The following is a 24,753-nucleotide window of genomic DNA, read 5'->3' on the forward strand; positions in this document are numbered from 1 at the left end:
ACACATCATGTTTTGGTTACTACTACACATCATGTGGTTATGATACATCATGTGGTTACTACAGTTGATATGTTGAAATCATGCTTGTCTTTCAATAGACATGCATTATTTTTTTTATTATACTCAGTATATATATATTATAAATAATAATTTTAATGTGCATAATCATTTCACGGATAATAAGTAATACAAATGAGACCAATACTCTTTAAAGAATGTTAAATACACAAGTATTTTTTTAATGAAATGATTATTGAAATAGCATGAAATAGAAACAAAAAGAAAGTTTTTAATCCAACATGAACTGTTCCTGTATGGCTCTGTGTATCCTATGCATTGACATGTTGGGCACTGTTTCATTTGTTTCAACAGTAAGCTTCAATCATCAGCAGTGTCTGTTTAAAAAAGTCCCCATGACGTGTACTCTCATTAATGTAGCTGCTATATCCAAGGATTGAGTGGGATGTTTGAGCACTGGAAAACTTGGCTGTACTTCTGGTACACTCTCAGCTCACCCATGTGGTAAGACAGGTGTGCTTACATGGGTCTCTACACTCTGGAGGAAAATGTTCACTCTCGGATCTGAAAACTTGAGCATTCTCTACTGTCATTAAACCTAGTAGATCGGACTGCTGCCTGGATTTGTAAAACTTTTATTCTATGCTATTTTTTTTTAGATAGGAATTTGTTGTTAGGATGCCACAAAATATAACTGACAGCCTCAAAAGAGTTTTTGTTCTATGTGTACATGTATGACATCATGTATGTTTTGTATATCTGCCGGCACCTGCACCATAGATCAATGTGGGGGGGGGGGGGGTTCTAATATTACTGCGACAAATATATTAAGTCAACAAAATAATTTTGGAAATAAACTTGAAAGCTCTAGTCATGACCTAATCTTGTCTCACCATAGTTGGTATTTTGGATGGAAAGAAATCGTCCTTTTTAAAAAAAAAAACAAAAAACCTGCAATTTCGTGGGGGGGGGAGGGGTGAGAGACGACTTCCCAACAGGTTAAATGTGACCCCCACTATAATAAAACAAAGAAACGTTACCCAGACGTTGTCCGTGCAGGCTGTGAGAGCTGCTACAGCGTCTCAATGAGTGTGACAGGCTTGTTGTTCTCATCTAAAACATACGTGATTCTCTCTTTCTCCCCCGCTGTGTTGATCCTCTCCGTCTTACCAAAGGCCACACCTTTCTGTCAAATAAAACAGTAACAACAGCTCATAATGGAGCTCTGTAGCCACACTTTGGAATGCACGTCGACACTTTCTGCTGATGGAGCGGATATAAACACATTGGCTTTCAGGTTAAGTCAATAAAACTGAGAAGATATATTTTGTAGTGTAAACAATTAAAGACTTTTATTGCAGTGTAACGTTAAGGCCCAGACATTTGAAGCCGTTTATTAGATATAGTGGACGAATAAGCACATACATCAAGCTATGACTCATAGAATCTGGTCCTATGATGGGTCTATCTAGTTTTTGTACCCACAATAATCCCCTGATCCCACAGCTGGGGCCGTGCTATTTTTGATGATGTATATCAAACCCTTTCTATAATCAACTGAGAGACTTACCAGCACTTGTTTTCCTTGAGGGGTGTCTGTCTTGTCATCTGACCACGGGGGGACAAGCTTTTTCCCGGCAGGTTCGCTGTGGTCATCTGACAGTGGGGCCTGTAGACAAGTTTGGCGGACAAGCTTCTTCCCTACATGCTCGCTGGGACCTGACAACTTCCGCTTCACTGGGCTGCTTATGCGGCTCACCGTTAAGATTGGGTCTCCGTTCTTCTCAATAGACTTCACAAAACTGTTGAACTTTTCCTGGAATAACTGCTGATCACTAGCAGAATTCATCTTTCTGGCATTTCTTTTCTCTTTCTTTATTGTGTGTTTGGTGTTAAGAAAGGAATTTTGTGGCAGAGTGTTTGTAATACTGTTTTGTCTATATGTCTTTATTGGTAAAACAAAGTTCTCTTTGCTCGGGTCATGAGGGTCAGACTGGGGAGCCTGGCCGTTTTTATTGCGCCGCTTGTTAGAGCCCTTGTTTAAATTACTTGCCGAAGCACCAGCTACTTCAGTGAGGAGTGTTAGCTCGCCGGGTGTGTAATACTGCATATTGTTAGCCGCTTTTAATTGTGGATGGGCTGAGTTTTCAGATTTCTGGATGAAGGCGACCAAATTAGTTTGGCAAACAAGAGCTGAAGTTGTTCTGGCTGCTACCTTGGGATCACCGTGTCCAGTTAGTGTGTCAGCGATCAGTTGAGCGCGACTTGAGCCAGCAGGCTGATCAAGTTCCAGTTTGATGCTTGTCTCGTCCCACCCTGGGACAACACTCGGCATGTCGCTGCTCGATGGCTGGGGCGGTAATGATTCCATCTGAGCTTTAAGACCTGTGTCTGGTGACGATCCAGTTCTTAGACTTGATTGCAGTGGTGACCCCGTCTCAGTTTTTAGATTTAATTGCAGTAGTGACCCAATCTCCATTTTAAATTCTGTACTACCAACGTTTTCCTGAGACTTTTCATATTTTATAGAAGAAAGCACAGTCTTCACATTTCCTGAGGCCAGTTGAACTTTTTCTTCTAGGGATGATGGATGAATGAGTTTTTGCAGAGATGGTAGGTGGGTGGGTAGTTCCAGAGATGGTAGGTGGGTGGGTAGTTCCAGAGATGGTAGGTGGGTGGGTAGTTCCAGAGATGGTAGGTGGGTGGGTAGTTCCAGAGATGGTGGGTGGATGGGTAGTTCCAGAGATGGTAGGTGGGTGGGTAGTTCCAGAGATGGTGGGTGTGTGGGTAGTTCCAGAGATGGTGGGTTGATGGGTAGTTCCAGAGATGGTCGGTGTGTGGGTAGTTTCAGAGATGGTGGGTGGATGGGTAGTTCCAGAGATGGTAGGTGGGTGGGTAGTTCCAACAACTGTTTATCCGACTTAAATTTTAGCTGCCTTGGGCTGCCTGTCCCCTCACGTAGACAATGAAAAGTGGAACTTTCTCTTGTGTTGTTGCACGTTTCACCTGTCTCCTCCTGACGTACTCGAATATTTGAACATGTTTGGTTTAAACTCATCTTGTCTGTGTTCCCGGATCTCGCTTTCTTTTGTCTTTTTGGTTTGGGGACGATGAGCTCAACAACAGGAGTTTTGTTTTTCTCCCTCTTATTTCCTCTCAGTTTCTCTTCGTACTGTGCGAGGGTGTGAAGTTTACCGAAACATCCCCGTTTGTAGTGCGAGAACACGCGATATTTGCAGTTAAAAACGCCCAGACATAATGAGCAGGCAGCACATTCGCAATTCTCGTTTTTGCCCGTTTTCCGGAAGCAGTCATTTGCGTGGAGCAAGGGAGGTTGTCCAATGAGCGAGTAACATTGGTGCTTTAAGAGCTCTAGGAATGAAAAACAGCGGGCGTTGCAGATTTGACACTGGAACTTTCGCTCATCCTCTGGCACTGGGCAGTTTTTGTTTGTGTGTGCAGGACATTTCTGTCGGCCGGAGCGGTGTACAGTAGTCTGGGTCGACTTGACACACGCATCAGTACCGGCCTGACCAGACAGAGCCCATTCGTCCACGTGGTTGCTCTCGTCCTCTGCTTTTGTTGCCAGCTTGTCTAGGTTCAAATCTTCACACAAGCTTTGACCGCCTGCCTTTAGGAAACAGGCCAAACGTGGGTGACCTGCTAGGACTGCTGACTGGACAGTGCTTGACGTACAAGAGTTCCCAGCTAGAAGTTTAACATCAGCACCGGCTGGGTCGGGGGCTGGACTCTGGCGGTCAGAAGAATTAAGTCTCCCCAGGTCTAGGAATTTAAAACTACTCTTTTGTCTTTCTGTCTTGTGCCTGTTCCTGTTTTCTTTCATTCCAGTGTTGGTCTTTGTGCTAGTTTCATCCTGGTAGTTACTCTCCTCTAACCGCCTACTGTGTTGGAGCTCTAATTTCCTCACAAGATCAGCGGTGGTAAACCGTCTTCTATCCACGTGTAGTTTATCTCTCTCCCCACAGTCTGCACGTGTGTCACTGTGGGAGCATGTCTTGCCCCTGGGAACTTGCAGCTCCGTGTAGTTCTTCTTCACGGTCAACGCTCTCTGTGGTAAAGTACTGCAGTCGTCTCCCAACTTGATTACATCGTCACTTGATAATTGTGTGCTGAGTGAAGTGTTACCTACATCAGCCGTACACATGCTATTGGTACGTGAAGTGTTCCCTACATCAGCCGTACACATGCTATTGGTACGTGAAGTGTTACCTACATCAGCCGTACACATGCTATTGGTACGTGAAGTGTTCCCTACATCAGCCGTACACATGCTATTGGTACGTGAAGTGTTCCCTACATCAGCCGTACACATGCTATTGGTACGTGAAGTGTTCCCTACATCAGCCGTACACATGCTATTGGTACGTGAAGTGTTCCCTACATCAGCCGTACACATGCTATTGGTACGTGAAGTGTTCCCTTCATCAGCCGTACACATGCTATTGGTACGTGAAGTGTTCCCTACATCAGCCGTACACATGCTATTGGTACATGAAGTGTTCCCTACATCAGCCGTACACAAGCTATTGGTTCGTGAAGTGTTCCCTACATCAGCCGTACACATGCTATTGGTACGTGAAGTGTTCCCTACATCAGCCGTACACATGCTATTGGTACATGAAGTGTTCCCTACATCAGCCGTACACATGCTATTGGTACGTGAAGTGCTCCCTACATCAGCCGTACACATGCTATTGGTACGTGAAGTGTTCCCTTCATCAGCCGTACACATGCTATTGGTACGTGAAGTGTTCCCTACATCAGCCGTACACATGCTATTGGTACATGAAGTGTTCCCTACATCAGCCGTACACATGCTATTGGTACGTGAAGTGCTCCCTACATCAGCCGTACACATGCTATTGGTACGTGAAGTGTTCCCTACATCAGCCGTACACAAGCTATTGGTTCGTGAAGTGTTCCCTACATCAGCCGTACACATGCTATTGGTACGTGAAGTGTTCCCTACATCAGCCGTACACATGCTATTGGTACGTGAAGTGTTCCCTACATCAGCCGTACACATGCTATTGGTACGTGAAGTGTTCCCTACATCAGCTGTACACAAGCTATTGGTACGTGAAGTGTTCCCTTCATCAGCCGTACACATGCTATTGGTACGTGAAGTGTTCCCTACATCAGCCGTACACATGCTATTGGTACGTGAAGTGTTCCCTACATCAGCCGTACACATGCTATTGGTACGTGAAGTGTTCCCTACATCAGCCGTACACATGCTATTGGTACGTGAAGTGTTCCCTACATCAGCCGTACACAAGCTATTGGTACGTGAAGTGTTCCCTTCATCAGCCGTACACATGCTATTAGTACGTGAAGTGTTCCCTACATCAGCCGTACACATGCTATTGGTACGTGAAGTGTTCCCTACATCAGCCGTACACATGCTATTGGTACGTGAAGTGTTCCCTACATCAGCCGTACACATGCTATTGGTACGTGAAGAAGTGCTCCCTTTACTGCTAACAACTGCTATTGTGTTTTCTGTATGGTGCAGTAGATACGAGTTTTTCATCAGATTATAATCGAACTCGCAAGCGTCAGTACTGATGTCTGCATCCACGACCGGTTCTAGAGGAACGTTTTTAAACCCAGCACCAGCAAGGTGCAACACGTCCCATGAGTCCGGTGGAATATTCCTGGTTTTAACTGCAAAGTTTCTAGTTTGGGCTGGGTTATCCCTTATATGAGCTGGATTATCCCTTATATGAGCTGGATTATCTCTTATATGAGCTGGATTATTCCTTATATAAGCTGGATTATCCCTTATATGAGCTGGATTATTCCTTATATAATCTGGGTTATCCCCTATATGAGCTGGATTATCCCTTATATGAGCTGGGTTATCCCTAATATGAGCTGGGTTATCCCTTATATGAGCTGGATTATCCCTTATATGAGCTGGATTATCCCGTGTATGAGCTGGGTTATTTCGTGTATGAGCTGGGTTATCCCTTTTATGAGCTAAATTATTTTTTGTATGAGCTAGAAAGTCTCTTGTTTGAGCTGGATTATCCCTTATATGACCTAGATTCTCCCTTATATGACCTAGATTCTCCCTTATATGAGCTGGATTATCCCTGATATGAGCTAGGTTATCCCTTATATGAACTGGTTTATCCCGTGTATTAGCGGAGTTATCCCTTATATGAACTGGTTTATCCCGTGTATTAGCGGAGTTGTCCCTTATATGTGCTGGATTATCCCTTAAGTCAGCTGGATTATCCCTGTAGCCTAACAGTCCAGTCGCGGGATTATAGTTTGAATGCCAGTACTGGACACTAGGAAACACAATGGGGGGATAATCATGTGACACATGACCACCGCCCCCTAGATAGGACGTGTCAGTTTGTACTTTCCTCGAGCGGTCAGTCGCTGTGTTCCATCTTGACCAATCGTCCTTACAGACGATGGTCGGCTCTACTAGCCACCAGCCGTGGTCCTGCTTCACGGGTTTCCTCTCTTGAAAGTCTGGAACTAAATTCAGTGAACAGAAATAGCTCGGTTGCTTATAGTGGGGATATAAAGGTATAGGCCTGTGAACCACATGTTTCTTTTCTTTTCTAGGACCAGACATTGGTTCCTCTCTGTGTGCTTGACCAAAGTCCATCAAGTTGGAGGAGTGGTAAGGAAGCTCCAACACACAAAACTGCCCAGGCGATGTGTTTTCTGTGGACGGTGCCACGGCTGGCTGTTGTGGGCTGTCACATAGAGATTGTAAGCCGTACAAATCATCTCGGCTGTTTAGACGAGCTGTTTCAGTATGAGACGAGTTTTTTGGCAGGGATAAATCCAGAGGCTCTTCTTGCTCCTTGGTGACAGCAAAATGCGCTTGCCAAATTTCAGTGTCTGTCCTCATAGACACAGACTGGACAGTGGGCTGTGTCTTGTCTGTCCTCATAGACACAGACTGGACATTGGGCTGTGTCTTGTCTGTCCTCATAGACACAGACTGGACATTGGGCTGTGTCTTGTCTGTCCTCATAGACACAGACTGGACATTGGGCTGTGTCTTGTCTGTCCTCATAGACACAGACTGGACATTGGGCTGTGTCTTGTCTGTCCTCATAGACACAGACTGGACATTGGATTGTGTCTTGTCTGTCCTCATAGACACAGACTGGACATTGGGCTGTGTCTTGTCTGTCCTAATGGACATAGACTGCATGTTGTCCTGGAGTTGTAGGCTGCTATGTTTTGAAACAAGAACCTTATCCATGATGTCCTTTATTGAGAAATAATTGGCTATTTGACAGCACGCGTCTTGCATGCTAGCTTGTGCTAAAGTTGGATAACCCATGAGTAGTAGATCAACTCCTTGTTGTTCCTTGTTTTTTTCCTCTACACAAAGCTGCTGCAGAACCTTTGTGTGGTCTGCTTGTATGAAAGTATCGCCACAACGTGTCAATGCTCCACCATGCATGTGTCTATTGTTGTTGTTGTGCTGATCAAAGTCGGACAACAGCTCACGCTTTACATCTGTACTCACCAGTGATCTTCTCGCCAAACCAGTGTCGTTTGAGATGTCCGTCGTCTGCAAGCTGACATCATCTTCTTCAATTTCAATTTTAAATCCGTCGATAACACGACCTTCAAAACCTCCGTCCATATTTGAATTCTGGAAGTAAATAAAAGCTATGATAAGTTGAACTGGTCTTAGAGAATACCAATCTGGGGTCGACTACAAGTGACGTCATGCAGTTGTAGCGTATTTGTAACCCTTATATCACTCGTCGGCAAAAAAAAGCCAGACTTCCTCCTCCATAAAGTAGGCCTACTATTTTAAACATTATTTGAACCAGGTGAAAAAGTCTTAAAAAGCACTGGTTTTTCAGTTTAGTAATCCAAAATATAACAAATGCAAAGCCACATTACTGAAATGTAGCACATTGTCGCTGATGTGTGACCAGAGTTTCTTCTAGGCATCTCTTCGGGGGGGGGGGGGGGGGGAGGGGGGGGGGGGGGCTAAGGCCCCCGCCCCCGAAATTTTTTTACCGCCACCCCCCCCCCCCCCCCCCCCGAACGAAATGAAATTTATATAATTTATATAGAAAATATATACTTTTAACAGTGTCCGCCCCCCCCCCCCGAAAATTGCAAGTGCCCCCCCCCCCCCCGGAGAAAAAAGTCTGGAAGAAACACTGTGTGTGACGTCACATATGGACGACATTTAGCACTGCTGTTTGTCGCAGACATAAGGATTGAAATCTTATTGGATGTTAGCAAACCATCGTTCCAGCTTTTATTAACGCTACAAATTCTTAAAGAAATAAACGCAAGGTATTTAATGCCACTAGGTGAAGGGAAAATTGGCTCACCAAATAGTTTTCAGTGAAAGGATAATTGACTCACCAAATGAATTTCAGTGAAGGGATAATTGGCTCACCAAATAGTTTCCAATGAAGGGATAATTGACTCACCAAATAGTTTTAACTGAAAGGATAAGTGGCTCACCAAATAGTTTTCAGTGAAGGGATAATTGACTCACCAAATTAATTTCAGTGAATGGATAATTGACTCACCAAATTAATTTTAGTGAAGGGATAATTGACTCACCAAATGAATTTTAGTGAAGGGATAATTGCTTCACCAAATGAATTTCAGTGAAGGGATAATTGGCTCACCAAATGAATTTCAGTGAAGGGATAATTGACTCACCAAATGAATTTCAGTGAAGGGATAATTGGCTCACCAAATAGTTTTCAGTGAAGGGATAATTGGCTCAACAAATGAATTTCAGTGAAGGGATAAGGGGTCATCCATAAATGACGTCACACTCGTAGGGGGGAGGGGGGTCCGTAATTTTGTGACGATGTGTGATGAGGGGGAGGGGGGGGGGGGTCAGATGTTGCGACGTCACATTTTTGCATTATAAAAAAGCAATGTTAGAAAACGAATTTTAGACGTTATTTCGCGTTTTAGATAACTGTTTTAATAAATTGTAATAGTTTAGACAAGATTTTGGAAAAATATCGATGTTTTTTTAAAAATTCAACTGCAATTTTGAGGGGGGTTGTAGGTTGAAGTGTGACGTCATTTTAGGGGGGGGGTCTGGCTTTTTGTGACGACGTGTGACGGAGGAGAGGGGGGGAGGTAAAAATCGTCCAAAAAAGCGTGACGTCATTTATGGATGACCCCTAATTGACTCACCAAATGAATTTCAGTGAAGGGATAATTGACTCACCAAATAGTTTTCAGTGAAGGGATAATTGACTCACCAAATGAATTTCAGTGAAGGGATAATTGACTCACCAAATGAATTTCAGTGAAGGGATAATTGGCTCACCAAATGAATTTCAGTGAAGGGATAATTGGCTCACCAAATAGTTTTCAGTCAAGGGATAATTGGCTCACCAAATGAATTTCAGTGAAGGGATAATTGGCTCACCAAATAGTTTTCAGTGAAGGGATAATTGGCTCACCAAATAGTTTTCAGTGAAGGGATAATTGGCTCACCAAATGAATTTCAGTGAAGGGATAATTGGCTCACCAAATAGTTTTCAGTGAAGGGATAATTGGCTCACCAAATAGTTTTCAGTGAAGGGATAATTGGCTCACCAAATAGTTTTCAGTGAAGGGATAATTGGCTCACCAAATAGTTTTCACATAGGGACGTTGGCTGGTTCAATGTGTTTGCATTTTCTGTAGCAAGTTTAGTATTATGGGTTTCTGGATCTAGGCAAAGCCCCCCCCCCCCCCCGAACGAAATGAAATTTGTATAATTTATATAGAAAATATATACTTTTAACCATGTCCGCCACCCCCCCCCCCCCCTCCGAAGTAAGTCTACCGCCCCCCCCCCCCGAAAATTTCAAAGTGCCCCCCCCCCCCCCGGAGAAAAAAGTCTGGAAGAAACACTGCCCCCCCCCCCCCTCGGCGGTTACCCCCAGTCAATTACCCACGGATCAATTACCCCCACCCTTGTGGAATTAAGCGCTTTAGAATACATACATAACATATAGATAGCGCACGACTGCTAACCCAAAAGTCTCGAATTCGGATCCCCCGCCCCAGTCCGTAGGACGTCTCCGAGTCCACCCAACTCTGATGGGTTTCCGAATTAAACCCGACTGGGCATAGTGCTGAAACACAAAATTTCATAGGCCGATATCACAGAAAGATGTGAACTCTACTTCATCTGGCCCGTGGACGGCCAAGTTAGAAAGTGTACCTATATATATTCAGTTCCCTACACTGACGCTAATTATTATAGGTATATAATTTATTGTTTTAAAAAATCATAAGTGTTGGGGAGCTGGTAGTTATTATTTAGTCTTGCAATAGCCTAGTGGAAAAAGCAACGCTCTTTTTTTTTTCTTACAGGTTTTCGAGGAAATAAGCAATGAGCTTTTTTTTTCTATTATTTTGTTTTATGTATATTTTTCTATACATGCTATCGTGGAAATAAACAGTGCTCATTTCCTGATTAGATCTAGATATATCTAGATTCTAGATCTAGAAGAGGAAATAGTCGTTTTAAAAAAATTCATAAAAAACGTTTTAATAACAAGCTTTTATGTAATGATGCACTAAAAAGTAGAAAATAAATTATAGACTACTATTTAAATAACTATAAAGAAAAGCGTGGGTCACTTTAGTATCTATTGGATACCTTTACTAATGTTAAGGAAGACACCCACGCTTTTCTTTATAGTTATTTAAATAGTAGTCTATAATTTATTTTCTACTTTTTAGTGCATCATTACATAAAAGCTTGTTATTAAAACGTTTTTTATGAATTTTTTTTCAGTACTTTACATGTTTTATCTACAATAGAGTTACATGACTAAAAACCATTGCGCGCCTACTGAATATCACGTTCAGTAGGCGCGCAATGGTTTTTGAACGCAGCCATTACGTGGTCTTGATGGCGCAGCTATTGATGACGCGTGTGGTGTGGTTGGCTAGACATGCCTACTAATTCGGTCCAAATTTTAATTAATTCATAAAAAATCAATTAGGCATCCAATTAATTCAAATTTAGTTTCAGATTGCATTGTCTTCATGTCTTGACCCACGTGCCAACTGTGAATCGTGTCGGTCAAGTAGAACTGTCCGAATTTTCACTCCTGCGTTTCCGTCTAGACTGACGACTGACGACTGACGACTGACGAGGAAGTGAGTTAAATAAAAGCTTGTAAAAACACGTCAATTTTAAAACTATCATTATTATTGTTTTTTAATCAAGAGAGCTAAATAGAAAACTTCCGATAACTCACCATAATTATTACTCACGTGATTAAATGAAGAATTTCTTTGCTTAGAATATTAATTTGGACCCACTGTAGAAAACTCAAGACAAGTAATGATATGAAATTGTGTACACAAAAAGAGTGTTGTTTGTTTCAAGTAAAAGCCAAGATAGTTGACGTCACGACCATAAATTTACGTCGTCGTCATCTAGACAAGACAGCGTCATCCGTGTATAGTGACGTCATTATGTAGGGCATAACCCTTAGGCCTAGGCCTAAGGAAAAGGTTTAAAATTTATAAATAGGAATGTTGAAAGAAAGTTCAGATAAAATTTAGATCTAAATCTAGGCCTAGTGCTAATTTAGTGTGACTCTGACTGAGGTATGCACAATAGATCTAGATCTCTATATGAATTATATGACATTTTGATTTAGCTTAGGCCTTAGCCTTAGGCTGAGAAAAATATGTTTGCGTTTCTAAGACATAAGGTAATTTAATATTTATTGGGGTATTGCCTATGACAATAATAGCACACTCTTAATAATTCATATTGTATAATACTAATTCATAGCAGAGTGAAATCTCCTAGTCTAATAGTTACCAATACTAATAGTATAAAATCAAGTATTTTCATCATTTAATAAACTTAGACCATAATAGACGTTATTCAATAGAAAGTGTGAAAAAAAATCGCAAAAGTCTTCAAGGTATACGGTATGCCTGAGGTTGAAATTAAATGCCTTTATTTAAATGAAACATAATAATTATAATTTTCAAAATAATAGTTCATCTTAATTTGACAGAGTGCGCTGTTTTAAAACATAGTCTTGTAATCAACAATGTAGGATTATCTCCTTTTTAGTACTTGAGCGTTATCTCCCCTGTTGTCTTAGAAACCTTGCAGAATATACACAGACCTCCATCAGGTTGAAATAGTAACTTGTTAACGCAGTACAGTAGTGCAGAGGGTAAACATCTTATTTTTGTCAATACTTATGCATTTTTCAAAATAACTATTCAGAACATCTTTCCAAATGATTAAACCTAGATCTAGGCATACATTATTAAAATTAATTTAGTTAGGCCTAGGCCTAGGCTTAAAAATAAAATAAAAATAGTAATACTATTACTATAGTGTTGTAATAGTAATAGAATAGAAATAGTGAATATTCTGAATAGTAAGTTTACACTGAATTTAGTATGAATTTACAGTTAGTAGTTACAATATACTTATACTATATAGTAATAGTAGTTAGGCCAGTTAGGCCTATTAATTATTGATTTTTATTAAACGATTAGTAGTAGGGCTATGCCTAATACTAATTATTAAATATTAATTAATAAATTATTTGTTAGAATTTAGAATAGCCTACTACACTCTAGTACTACACTTACTAGATTGCTCACTAACTAATTGTAATAATATAATAGTACTAACTAAATTTAACTAAATTACTAACAGTAAACTTTTAAATAGTATATTTTTAATTTTATATATATACTACTGACTGAGTAAACTACTGAACTAATGTGTAATACTCTACATTACTAAACATTGACTTCATTACACCACTCTACTAAGTCTAACACAGAAGATTAAGAATTAAGACTCATTACGACATTTACAAGATTGTAGATCTTAGTCTTAAGATAGATCTAACTAGTTCTAGACTAATCTAGACTATATCTGTTGAAGTGCATCTATATTCAATATATATTAATAAACAAGAAAGAATTTTGATAATTGTGTGAGATGAATTGTATCAACTAGAATCCAGTACTTCTAATCTAGATTTTACTCGATTTACTCTACTTATGTTCTATTATCTAGTAATCTATAGGCGTAATTCTAAGAATTCTAATTAAATGGTAGGGTGATTTAACTGGGGAAAAAAAAGTAAGCCTTTCATATGATGATATGTGACATATAACTGATAACATTCCCTGAACTAAACCATATTCCAGCTAATTATAACTTTAGATCTAGTGCTAGATTTTTCTCTGTCCTTTAAATATCAATAAAGTCAATGAAGTAAGCACTACCAAATATGTTATTAGTCTAATAAGTTGAAAGATCAAGGTAAGCCTATTTTTTGTCTATTTGATAGAGTTTCAAATGATGTCTTGTGACTCTCTTTCTTATTCTTATAGTATTGTTATTGTCAGTGTTATGTTTGGTACCATCTGGACATGTCATTTAGCTTTTTTTATTTTTACACTTTCTGACTTTACTATTTAAGAACTAATCAGTTTCTAATCATAATGAATTAATACAATTTTTCTTATCTAGTTTAATTAATTTGTTTATTTCAGAATATAAATTTCTAGCAGAATAAAATGCCTCATCCACGCTCTGCTCGCTCAGATATGAGTGATGCTGACATGGAAGGATTGCAGGAACAGGAGCTTGTCAAGTTACAGAGGACATTTAGAAATATGGAAGGAGATCGTTCTGCCTACACTGAAGAGTCTCAAAATATGATACGCAAACAGAAGTAGGCCTACATTAATTCACTTGATTAAATTAAGGGGAAAAAATGTTTTCTAGTTTTTAAGTTTGTTGACTTAATGATAAGTATTTTAAATTGTAATGTGGGTCTATTGCATATCACCTTGGATTTTATTAGTTATTACTTTTGTTTAAAAAACATTATATATAAATATGCACACACACACCTAAAATAGTTTATTGTTTTTAATTTAGACAGGAGATGAATCAGTTGGAGTCAGAAAAACAAGAACTACTCAAAGAACTAAGACTAGCAGAGTCACGCTCCAATCAAATAAAAGATGAAGAGCATACAGATACTTTAGTTACTCTGCGTGAAGCAAAAGGTACAGCAGAGCCAATTATATCAATGTATTCATATTTTATGTAGCTGAAATAATGTGAAAATAAGAAAAATAAAAATGTATAGAAATCATATAACAAAATACAACACAGTTATAACTCAGTCATCTAATCTGTTCATGTAATAAAATATGTGCATGATCTAATCCATACAAAAACAGCTCTTCATATAATTCAAATTAAAAATTGTAAAGAGATATCCAAGTATGTAATTTGTGTTACAAAAAGCGGTACTTTTATGTTACAAATATATTTTCAAGTATGTTTGACTGTGAAGGATTAGCATCCACTTTTTGTTAAATTGTTATTGCACATTTTTACAGTAACTACACTGACTTCTTTATACATTCATTTGAAAAGAGTAAAAAGTAATGTTGATTTGTTTATTCTTGATAGAAAAAAATGAAGAAGAAATCAAAGCTGAGGAAGAAAAGCAAAAAGAGCTGGATGCTAAGATCAGAGAATGGGAGAAAAAGATCAAAGAGAAACAGAAGGACATGGGTGGATCTAACATGAGCACACAACATACAACACAAACAAGCAAAACACAACGTGTACTTGAAAATCGTCTTGACCAGGTTAAAATTTTAGAGCTATTTTTTATTATTTTTTCTTAATGTTCAATAACGACTACTAATCTTTGTAATAAAATATTATGTGAACATAAAACCACACACATTTATCTTTCTTAATTGAACTTTATAGGCTAAAAAAAGATTTAATGACTGTCTTAGTCAAAATGCTAAGCTGAGAGATGAAATAGAGAGTCACCGTAATGAGCATAAGAGATTTGAAAATGTGTACAAGAAGCTTGAAAAGGAGCTGAAAAATTTAAGGAAAGAAATGGCAGAGCTTATAGAATCATCAACTACTGCTTATGATCAGAGGTAGGCAGTAAAAGAATAAGTGTAATCAAAAACTTTAAAATGACAATTAAAGACACTGAAATACTAACCAGAAGTAAATTTTTAAAATAAAGTTTTTTAAACAATCTTATTTAATCGTATACAACGAAAACACATATCTCATTGCCTGTTTCAGCAAGTCTAGAGAAACTAGTACCCTATATCTTTTAAAACTTTTCATCAAATACAATTGTATTGTTCAGAGATGATGCCCAAGCAAAAATGATAATTCTAAAGGAAAAAGCAGACAAAGATGTTCAACAGCATAACACAGAAATGAAAGAGCTTGTGCGCATTATTGACCATGATCGCAAGTTGAAGGAGTTTATGGGGATCAAAGGACAGGAAAGACAAGAAGATCCACAACTGGTTGCTTGGAGACAACAAAAAGGTTAGAAAGATAACAGATGGAGTTCACCTTTTCTTTAGTGGAAAATTTCCTTGCCAGGAAAAAAAATTATATATTAAGTTAATGTTGAATCCTGTATTCACTTGCAGCTATTGAAAGTGAGAAAAAGAAAGAAAGTCAAGAAGATTCAGTGGAAACTTATGAAGAAGCTTTTGTGAGGATCAAAGAAATGACAGGAGAAGATGATATTGACAAGCTTGTTAGGAGGTTTATTGAAGTGGAAGATACAAACTTTGCCCTATTCAATTATGTGAATGAACAAAACAACGAGATTGAAAAATTAAATGATGATATCAACAATGTAAGTTATAATGCACAGTATTATAATCCTAGTTTTTACCTCTAGTATAATCCCTATTTAATATTAGCTTCAATTTGTGCTATCTGGAATAAGATTGCAAAATTAAAATATATCCTTTGTTATTTGTAACTGCAGACAGTATAAATTTACATTACATATTTAAAACATAATTACAACTTTGCTGCTTAGATTCAAAAAGAAATAGAGGACTTCAAAAATCAAGGAATTGAGTTAGAGAGTCAAAGAAAGATCATTCTGAAGAACCTAGAGCAACATCAAATCAAAGCAACCCGTGAAGCAGATGAATATGAACAGAAGCATAAAGAAGTTTCTAAAATACTGGATCAGCTCAAAGCTGGTAAATGTTTGTTTACTTTTTACTATTTTGGTTGCTGGTACAAAAATAATTAGTATTATTAAACCTTATAAAGTCTACAGATTTTAAGTTGCTGTGTTTATATTAATAAGATATATACTTTCTGTGTGTATTTATGTACATATACATACAATAGATTGATACGCCTAAGCAATATCTTGTTATTAGTATTTCACCCAAATGTACCATAAGATATGACACTTAAGATGTAAAAATGAATGCTATTTCACAAATATTAGTAGATACAAGCTGTCAGTCACAGTTATGCCAATTTAATTACTTTCATGCTACTAGTTCAAAAAATGTAATCCTAAAATAACAGTGCTGGACTAACAGTATATAAAAACTGACACTCTGCAGGAATTGAATCTCTTTTCAACAAAATAAACTGTGATAGATCAGCCATTGATGACATGCTTGGAGCAGCTACAGGTGTTACAGATAGCAATATGATTCAATACCTTGGCATTATTGAACAAAAAACAAATGACCTGCTAGCCATACAAACATATTGCCTTATGAAAGTAAGATCATTTGTATAGGTTTCAAGTTAACTACTCTACATCTGTTATTATGCGCGGGAAAATTTATAATCACATTCAACAAAAAATAACTAATGATACAAATTTTTAAATTGAGAGAAGAGTAACTAAAAATTATGTTGTCTTTTAAATAAAGGAACAAGACAAATATGATTCAAAACTGCCAGGTCTGTTAGGGGAAGGACCAGCCCCACCGCAACAATTTCATCCTATTATTCCTCCAGCAGTTGGGTTAGTAACATGGATATTTTAGTGATTATAATAAAAAGTTTCATTCATTTTGAAGCCATTTATTTTGAAATGTTCCAGTGGTGAAACAACTTTTATCTATCACCTTATATTGTTTATTCCTCTCTTCTAATAAAACATTTTTAAAATTGAAACCTTACAGAGATGAGTATGAAAGTGAGGCAAGTGAAGAAGAAGAAGATGAAGCCAGGCCTTTGACTCGCAGTGAACTACAAAATAAAGTTATTAAAACTGTTAAGAAAAGAGAGACAGCAGCCATGAAAGAAGGTTTTAAATATGATTTAACAGGAGCAAGGGAAAAGGCTCAAAAGAAAAAAGATGTGAAAAAATAAACATTAACAAGGAAAACTAACAGAAACTAAAAGTAATTTTGTATTTGATGCCTTATTAATACTTCTGCAAAGTAAATTCGTTCATTTGAGTGTAAGAAATTGATCACTTTTAGTAAATTTAAAGAGATTGATCAAATAAAAATGTGATGGAAGATATAAATTATTTTTCTTTAAACAAAAACAATAAACAATCACAAAGTAAAGTATACCACTATGTAAAATTGCTATAGAAATATTGCATTAAATGATAAATAGTACTAGTGTTTGTTAACAGATTAATAGCATTCAATAGCAAAGGAAAATATTTAGTTTTCTTCCATACAACAATTAATAAATAATTTTTATTTGCTTGTCTTCAACAGTTATATAAGTTGTTTTTTTTTTAATCACAGTTAGCTAGAGAATATGAAGATTTTCTTTCTTGTTTAAACTGGTTTGTTTCTGTCAATATGATTTATTAGTTTTTTGGACCATAGATGTTTGTGTCAATGTAAACTGCTGATGAAGTTTCTGTTTTTAGTAAAATTGCTGGTTTTCATTATATATTATTTATTCAAAAGACATCAGTTATAATTTTGTTTAATTCGGTGTAATAATGAATCCAATAAATATAAAATAAAATAAACAATATCTGTGCTTTATATTATATTTGGCTAATTAAGGTATTGAAAATATCATTCTCTAAAAATATGATTTATTACATTTGTTATTTTTTACTGATTGTCAATATATTTTAACATAAATAATGCACAGAAATTTGTTAACTCAGATGAAAAACTAACAACTAGAAAATTAACGCCTTATATGAAATATTTTTTTCTGAATGTTAAATGCCTGTTTTAACAATTTATAAATTATTTTAATTTTAAGAGGTATATCTAAATTTAAAAAAACAGAACATGCACCAAACTCTACAAAAGTATAAGCCTAACCCTCTGTTACAGTGGTATAAATAATTTATCACCATAATTTTTATGGCAAAAGTAAACATCAAGTAAATTAGTAAATTTCTGACGTGTTGAATTTTATTGTAGTGAAGTCCAGTTGAAATTTCAAGGTGATTTAGCAGTGGAAAAACTTGAAGATTGTTTATTGTGATGGGCCCTATATTTAATTGTTTGATTGTAACATTTTAAAAAAATACATCTTCAACAGATCAAGTTGTGTTTTAATATTCCTGAAGCAATTAGAATTCTTTTTTTTTATTTGGTGTAAAATACTGCAGAATGCTTTAAAATAATAAAGAAAAGTGTATGACCAATGATTCAGTGTGGTGTTTGCTAAGTTTTTCTTGCTTATAGTCAAATTATCACCTTTCTGAATGTCAAACTTAGCTAGTAATTTCTCTTTGGTTGTGTTTCTTTTTTTTTATTATTAAATAATTATTTCCTCATTTTCATATGAAAACAAAATGAAAATTTAATACCATTCTTAAGTTACCATTTAAAAAATTGTTTTTGAAAATGTAATGCTGTAGTTCATTAGGAATGCAAAAGTAGAACAAACCACCAACTGTGCACAGAAGAATTTCAACACAAGCAGAGATTATAATACATTAATCACCTGTGCTTAATTCAATACATAGTTAGGGTCGGGCGCCCTATTGGGTAGAAAAAAAAGTTTATTCTGAGATGGTTTGTTATACACTATTGAAGTTAAGAAAATATACTGCTACTTGGCATTCAAGGCTTATTTAAACACAACACAATCACAAAAGGCCCTATAATTATATATATATATATATATATATATATATATGCACACCTATTTTTCAACTTTCCCCATCCATAACAATTAATTCAATCATGATATGCATTATTAGTGGTATTACTTTATTAGTGTGTATCATTCTAACCAGCTTTTGCAAGATATTATAAACCACTTGGCCTATAAATAGGCTGGAGAGGGGTGGCGAGGTTGTCTGATTCATTGTATTGATTCACCATTCGTAAACATATAAGATACTCTCACTTTATTAAGATAAATGATTATAGAGATTACTAGCGTTACAAAAATTAACGTTCAAGTTTTTTACTCAGATGGTTTAAAAAAAAAAGTTAATAAACGAATCTTTAAAAAAACGCATCTTGGAAGGGAAACAACTCTAGTTTCTTATTCTGTTTGTACTGAAGTGTTTTTGTTCAAAATTTCTTGCGTCAAGTGAAGTTTTGATGTGACTTACCCTTGTATAGTTTTTTTTATTATATCTAGATTCTAGATCTAGATTAGAAACCGCTAGATCTAGATAATATTTTTCTAGACATGTCTTTGCCAGGACAGGATAATGCAGGAAGACTAAAGGTATTTTATTTAAATTTAACAGAATAATAATAGCACTCAAATATAAAATACCGGTAATCTATCAATCATTGTAATTTGTAAGTACATAAAATCGCCCGCGGCTATTAATGTACGAAAACGTTACCTCATTGTCAAGGTTTTATAATAGAAGTATATTGTGATATGTTTGTGTCAAATATTATAGATAAATGAATAATAAACCTAAATCAATGGCTAAATAAATATCGAAGTGACTACTCGGAAGATTTTTCTCCCCAACGTCTCCACTTAGTCAGCAAAAGATAGCTCTCCGCATGCGCAGTGACCTATGGCTAGGGTTAGAATGAGGGTTAGGGGTAGGATAGGGTTAGGGATAGGATTAGGCAGGGATACGATTAGAGTTGGTGTTAGGGTTCTGCGGCTGTAAACACACGCATGAGCAGTAACATCGAAAACATCGTCACAAAGGCAAGTCGTAGTTTCTCTCCATTGCGCATGCGTATCTTATTCCGGCCAGCATCGGCCAATAAATATATCAATATAATATACTATACTATATAGGCCACTGAAAAGTTTTAATTCAATTGTTTAAAAACAGGTAGGGCTTACATATTACTACATAGTCTACATAATAATTAAATGAAACAAGGAAACATTTTAGTATTTTAAAAAACATAAATCCTCCTCAAAATGTGAAATAATTATTAAAATTTAAGTAGTCACCTGTTTTTCACATTACAAGTCGCGGGCGATTTTACGTACCCAAAAAGGTAGATTACCAATACCAGGCCTCAGGAATATTAAAACACAACTTGATCTGTTGAAAATGTATTTTTATTATTTTAATTTAAAATTTCATTTTATCAGAATGTTTACACCGGTGTCAGATGGAATCTTCTTTTAAAAAGGGGTGTTAGGTTACTGGTAGTTAACTAAATACACACATGGCTGGCTAACCCTGTCCCTAACTAACCCCAACCATGCTCCTACCATGCCTAACCCTAATTTCTAACCATAAAATTAGTCAAGATTACAAAACTACTAACCCAACACTTGCCAACACCCCTTTTTTTAAAGAAGATTCCATTATCGGACACCGGTATCTATAATATTCTATTACTATAATCATCCTAATTTTTTATAGGCCCTACTAATTAAGTTAAATTTAGTAATTTAAAATTTAGGCTACTTAAATTTACTTTTAATTTAACTTTTAGGGCCTACAGCTTTTTGTTATCTATCGTTTTAGGTATGTAAGATGCTAAAATCGGCCGAGGCTAGTAATGTAAAAAAAAAGGGGGGGGGGGATTTCATTCAGGTTTTTTTTTTTGTAGGCCTACCTTTTTTTTTAAACAATCATATTAAAACTTTTCAATAGGCCCCTAGGCAAATATTAATTAAATAGAGATTAACGATGTTTTCATCATATGCAACCAAGCGCATTTCCTTTAGCAGCTATCTTGTTTAAGTTTTTTGGTAAATTTTTGCTAGAGATTCAGTGGAAACCACCCTACAGATGGCTGCAGTTTATATTGCTCACAAACATGGCAGTTTAAAGTTAATTTCTGGCCTATATTGATATATTTAGACATTGCTTTCGGTTTATTATTCAATTATCTATTATATTTGCGTTTATTATTCAATTATCTATTATATTTGACACTAATATATCACAATATTGAATATACTTGTATTAAAGCCATATTAATGAGTCACCTTTCTTGCTCATTGGATGATTTTACGTACCTAAAAGGATAGATTACCCAGTTTTTTTTACTAAAACTATCTTTTACTGTCTTTTACTAGATCTATTAGTCTATTACTATTATTAGGGATTAGCCTATTATTTATTATTAAATAAGTAGGCCTAATTATAGTTTTATAAAGTAGGCCTAATAATAAGCCCGAATAAGTTAGGCTTATAATTATAATCATAATAAAAACTAAATAGTAGACTAAATTAAATAGACCTACTATTTAAAACTAATTAGTAAATAAATAATAACAAATAGGCCTTAGCCTTAGGCCTAATTATTAATTAATAATCAGCCTATCTGAAACGTCACTAGATATATGATATATGTTTATAGTTTATACTAGTTTATCAAAAATTAAAAATGCTTCTGTTAGGTTTTTATCACAATTCTAAAGTGTTAAGATAAAAACATACAATGATCTAAAACTGAAATAAAAAGTGTAATGCTATCATTTGTCATAGGGTGTCACTGTTGTTAAACCTGTTATCTATGGCAACATTGCTCGATATTTTGGGAAGAAAAGAGAAGAGGATGGACACACGCATCAATGGACGGTCTATGTTAAGCCATATAAAAATGAGGTAAAAGATACAACTTAAGTCAAATATTTTAACTAACATATTTATCTGACCATGATATTGATTTCTTAAATTTTATTATTATGTGACATGAGCCAACAGCCTATCATAAACAATCAAGAAGAAGCAGAGAAAGGAAAATAGGAAATAGTGTGGAGGACATTTTATGTAAAAAATCAACATTGGCATTTTAACCAGATTTAACCTCGAGCTGCATGTAGTTACTAAATACACTGACACTGTATTTTCTATATAAATTGTATTTCGTTTGGGGGAAGGTGATAGATTTCTTTGTGTGTGTGGGTGGGGGGGGGGGCGGCTCAGCTCTGCCCCTCTACCCAAAGAGATGCCTGAAAAAAAATTCTACATGTACCACTTTTAAGATTAGACAAATAAATTAGGCGGTAATGTCAGTGTCTGTATTATCAAGTATCGATGGCGTCATTATTATTGTGCATTTTTTTCGCCATTGGCTTTTCAATCCTATGTTTACTCTTGAATCAATGACGTAATTTTATTGTGTGTACTTTTCCGGCTTTAGAATTGAACATATTATTTTGTTTTGAAAATTTCCTTTATCTTCCATGTGACGTCACGGTCGTGGGAAGTTTTATTTTCCATTGAAAAGTTTTTATTTTGCTTATGTTTTCTCTAGAGCTTCCATGAAGGACAGACAGAATAGTGAAACTATTATAGTTAATATAAGAAATCTATTAATGGTATATAAGTTATTTCTTGTTTTTCTAGGATATGTCTGCCTATGTAAAAAAAGTAAATTTCAAACTACATGACAGCTATCCAAATCCTAATAGAGGTGAGCATTTCAATGCTAGCAGTCTTTATAAGTCTGATTTAACTATTTAAAGTAGTGTGGCTACATTTAAATTTAAGTTTCCAGTCATACCTGGTTGTGTTGACGGCATATGGGTTTGCCAAAAGGAATTGATATGAACATAATTTTATGTAGAGGCAATATATTAACAAAGGGCTTGAAATTTCTTTGTGGTTAATAAACTTGTTTTGTCTAGCTGGTATATTAAAAGAATGATAAAAATATTTTTTAGTTGTCACAAAACCACCTTACGAAGTAACAGAAACTGGATGGGGAGAATTTGAAATTATTATCAAGATTTATTTTAACGATCCAATGGAAAGACCAGTAACTATAACATTTTTATTTGTTTAACTAATGCTAATTATTTTCTTTCTTTTAATAATAATTATATATAGTTAAAACAATATTCTACTGTTAATTGTTTTTTATGTTAACACATATAATGACGTTTATGTTAACTAGTTTGATTTCTTCCTAAAAGCATCCAGATGCAAGTGTTATGCCATGTTATATTTTCTTGTATATTTCTCAATGTTTCCCTACAGGTTACCATCTACCATTTGTTGAAATTATTTCAAAGTGAAACAGATGTCATGCTAGGGAAAAAGTCTCTTGTTGTAGAGTTCTATGATGAAATGGTGGGTATTTCAACTTTGCTTTTTATTATTTGAACTTAGTTTTGATAATTTTTTCTTTACTTTTGGATCATCAACCTCTAGGCATTACTTTATGGGCCCACAAGTCTGCTGTTAATTTAACTGAATAGCTGAGGTTGCTACCAAAAGTGGCAATACTAATAGTATTACTATCATTATTTTAAAATAGATTTCAGATCCATATTCTGGTATTTTTTTTAAACAGATTTTTCAAGATCCAACAACAGCAATGAACTCGATGCTTGCCAATACTACATCCTTGGGTATTGGACCATACAAACATGAGACGGATTGTAAGTCAAAACACTCTAAGAATACATCAGCCCTGCCATGGTTAAAATACATCATTCCTCCCATGGTTAAAATACATCATTCCTCCCACAATTAAAATGAATCAGCCGTCCCACAGTTGAAATACAACACTCCTCCCTCGGTTAAAATACATCAGTCCTCCTACAGTTGAAATGCATCTGCCCTCCCATGGTTAAAATTAAATAAAATACATCAGTCCTCCCAATGTTAAATACATCAGTCCTCCCAATGTTAAATACATCAGTCCTCCTAATGTTAAAATACATCAGTCCTCCCAATGTTAAATACATCAGTCCTCCCAACGTTAAATAATCAGCCCTCTAATTTGCTTTGTTTTTATATTTTGATGCATTTATTAACAAAAACCATCTTAGTTTAACTTAATGTTACAAATTATAATTAAATGTAGTGTTGAATTAATTCATTTAGGAAAATTAAATTGTTCAATTTCAATACTCCAAACTTCAAGTTGAAAGTCTTTTTTATTTCTAACTTAATTATTTTAGATTTGCTAAAGTTTTTGGGGTTGTCCTTAAATGATGTCACACTCCAATGGCAAGGATGGGTTCAGATAGTGCAATGTCACAATTTTACGTTTAGAAAAAATAATGTTAGAAACTGACTTTTTACCATTATTTTGCATTTTGAAAAGAATTTTGTAAACTGTAATAGAAATTGATTAAAGTACTATGTTGAACGATCTCAGTCAATATTTGACGTCATTTTGCGCGGGGGGGGGGGGGGCTTTGTGGCAATGTGTAACTATAGGTAGCGCCAGGTAAAATTGTCAAAAATAATGTGACATCATTTATGGATGACGCCTTTACATTTATTTTTATTTGCATACCAGAAAGTGTTTTTTTTTAAATGTTTTTTTTAAATGTTTTTAATGCACAGTTGAAGAAAAACGAGAGCAAACAAAAAACAAGATCAACAATGCTCACAGTAAGATTAGATTTGAAATTGACCAGATGAATGAAAAATTAAAGAAAGCTAAAGACTCCATAGCTAAAATGAAGAAAGAAATCTCCAAGTTAGAAGAAGGTGCAGCAATAGATGCAGATCATACGTTATGATAATAAACTCATCTGACTAATTTGTTTTGTTTCTTTTTGTTTGG

The 24,753-nt window shown here is 35.9% G+C and overlaps 2 protein-coding genes across 2 annotated transcripts; both read left to right on the top strand.

Moving 5' to 3' along the window:
* Positions 1–12,129: 12,129 nt before the first annotated feature.
* Positions 12,130–18,474, top strand: LOC131929350 (coiled-coil domain-containing protein 63). The gene is made up of 11 exons (XM_059285467.1): positions 12,130–12,218; positions 13,564–13,745; positions 13,955–14,085; positions 14,498–14,679; positions 14,807–14,988; positions 15,210–15,397; positions 15,505–15,716; positions 15,906–16,074; positions 16,453–16,616; positions 16,771–16,865; positions 17,026–18,474. The coding sequence occupies exons 2-11, from the start codon at positions 13,588–13,590 to the stop codon at positions 17,213–17,215; spliced, it is 1,671 nt and encodes a 556-aa protein (XP_059141450.1). The 5' UTR covers positions 12,130–12,218; positions 13,564–13,587; the 3' UTR covers positions 17,216–18,474.
* Positions 18,475–19,430: 956 nt separating this feature from the next.
* On the top strand, positions 19,431–24,727 carry LOC131929360 (YEATS domain-containing protein 4). The gene is made up of 7 exons (XM_059285497.1): positions 19,431–19,516; positions 21,714–21,833; positions 22,578–22,644; positions 22,895–22,989; positions 23,211–23,303; positions 23,527–23,614; positions 24,531–24,727. The coding sequence occupies exons 1-7, from the start codon at positions 19,478–19,480 to the stop codon at positions 24,707–24,709; spliced, it is 681 nt and encodes a 226-aa protein (XP_059141480.1). The 5' UTR covers positions 19,431–19,477; the 3' UTR covers positions 24,710–24,727.
* The last annotated feature ends 26 nt before the right edge of the window (positions 24,728–24,753 follow it).

The sequence above is a fragment of the Physella acuta genome, unplaced genomic scaffold, assembly GCF_028476545.2.
Source record: "Physella acuta isolate Inbredline_101_S28 unplaced genomic scaffold, ASM2847654v3 ptg001618l, whole genome shotgun sequence".
In the NCBI taxonomy this organism is placed as follows: Eukaryota; Metazoa; Mollusca; class Gastropoda; family Physidae; genus Physella; species Physella acuta.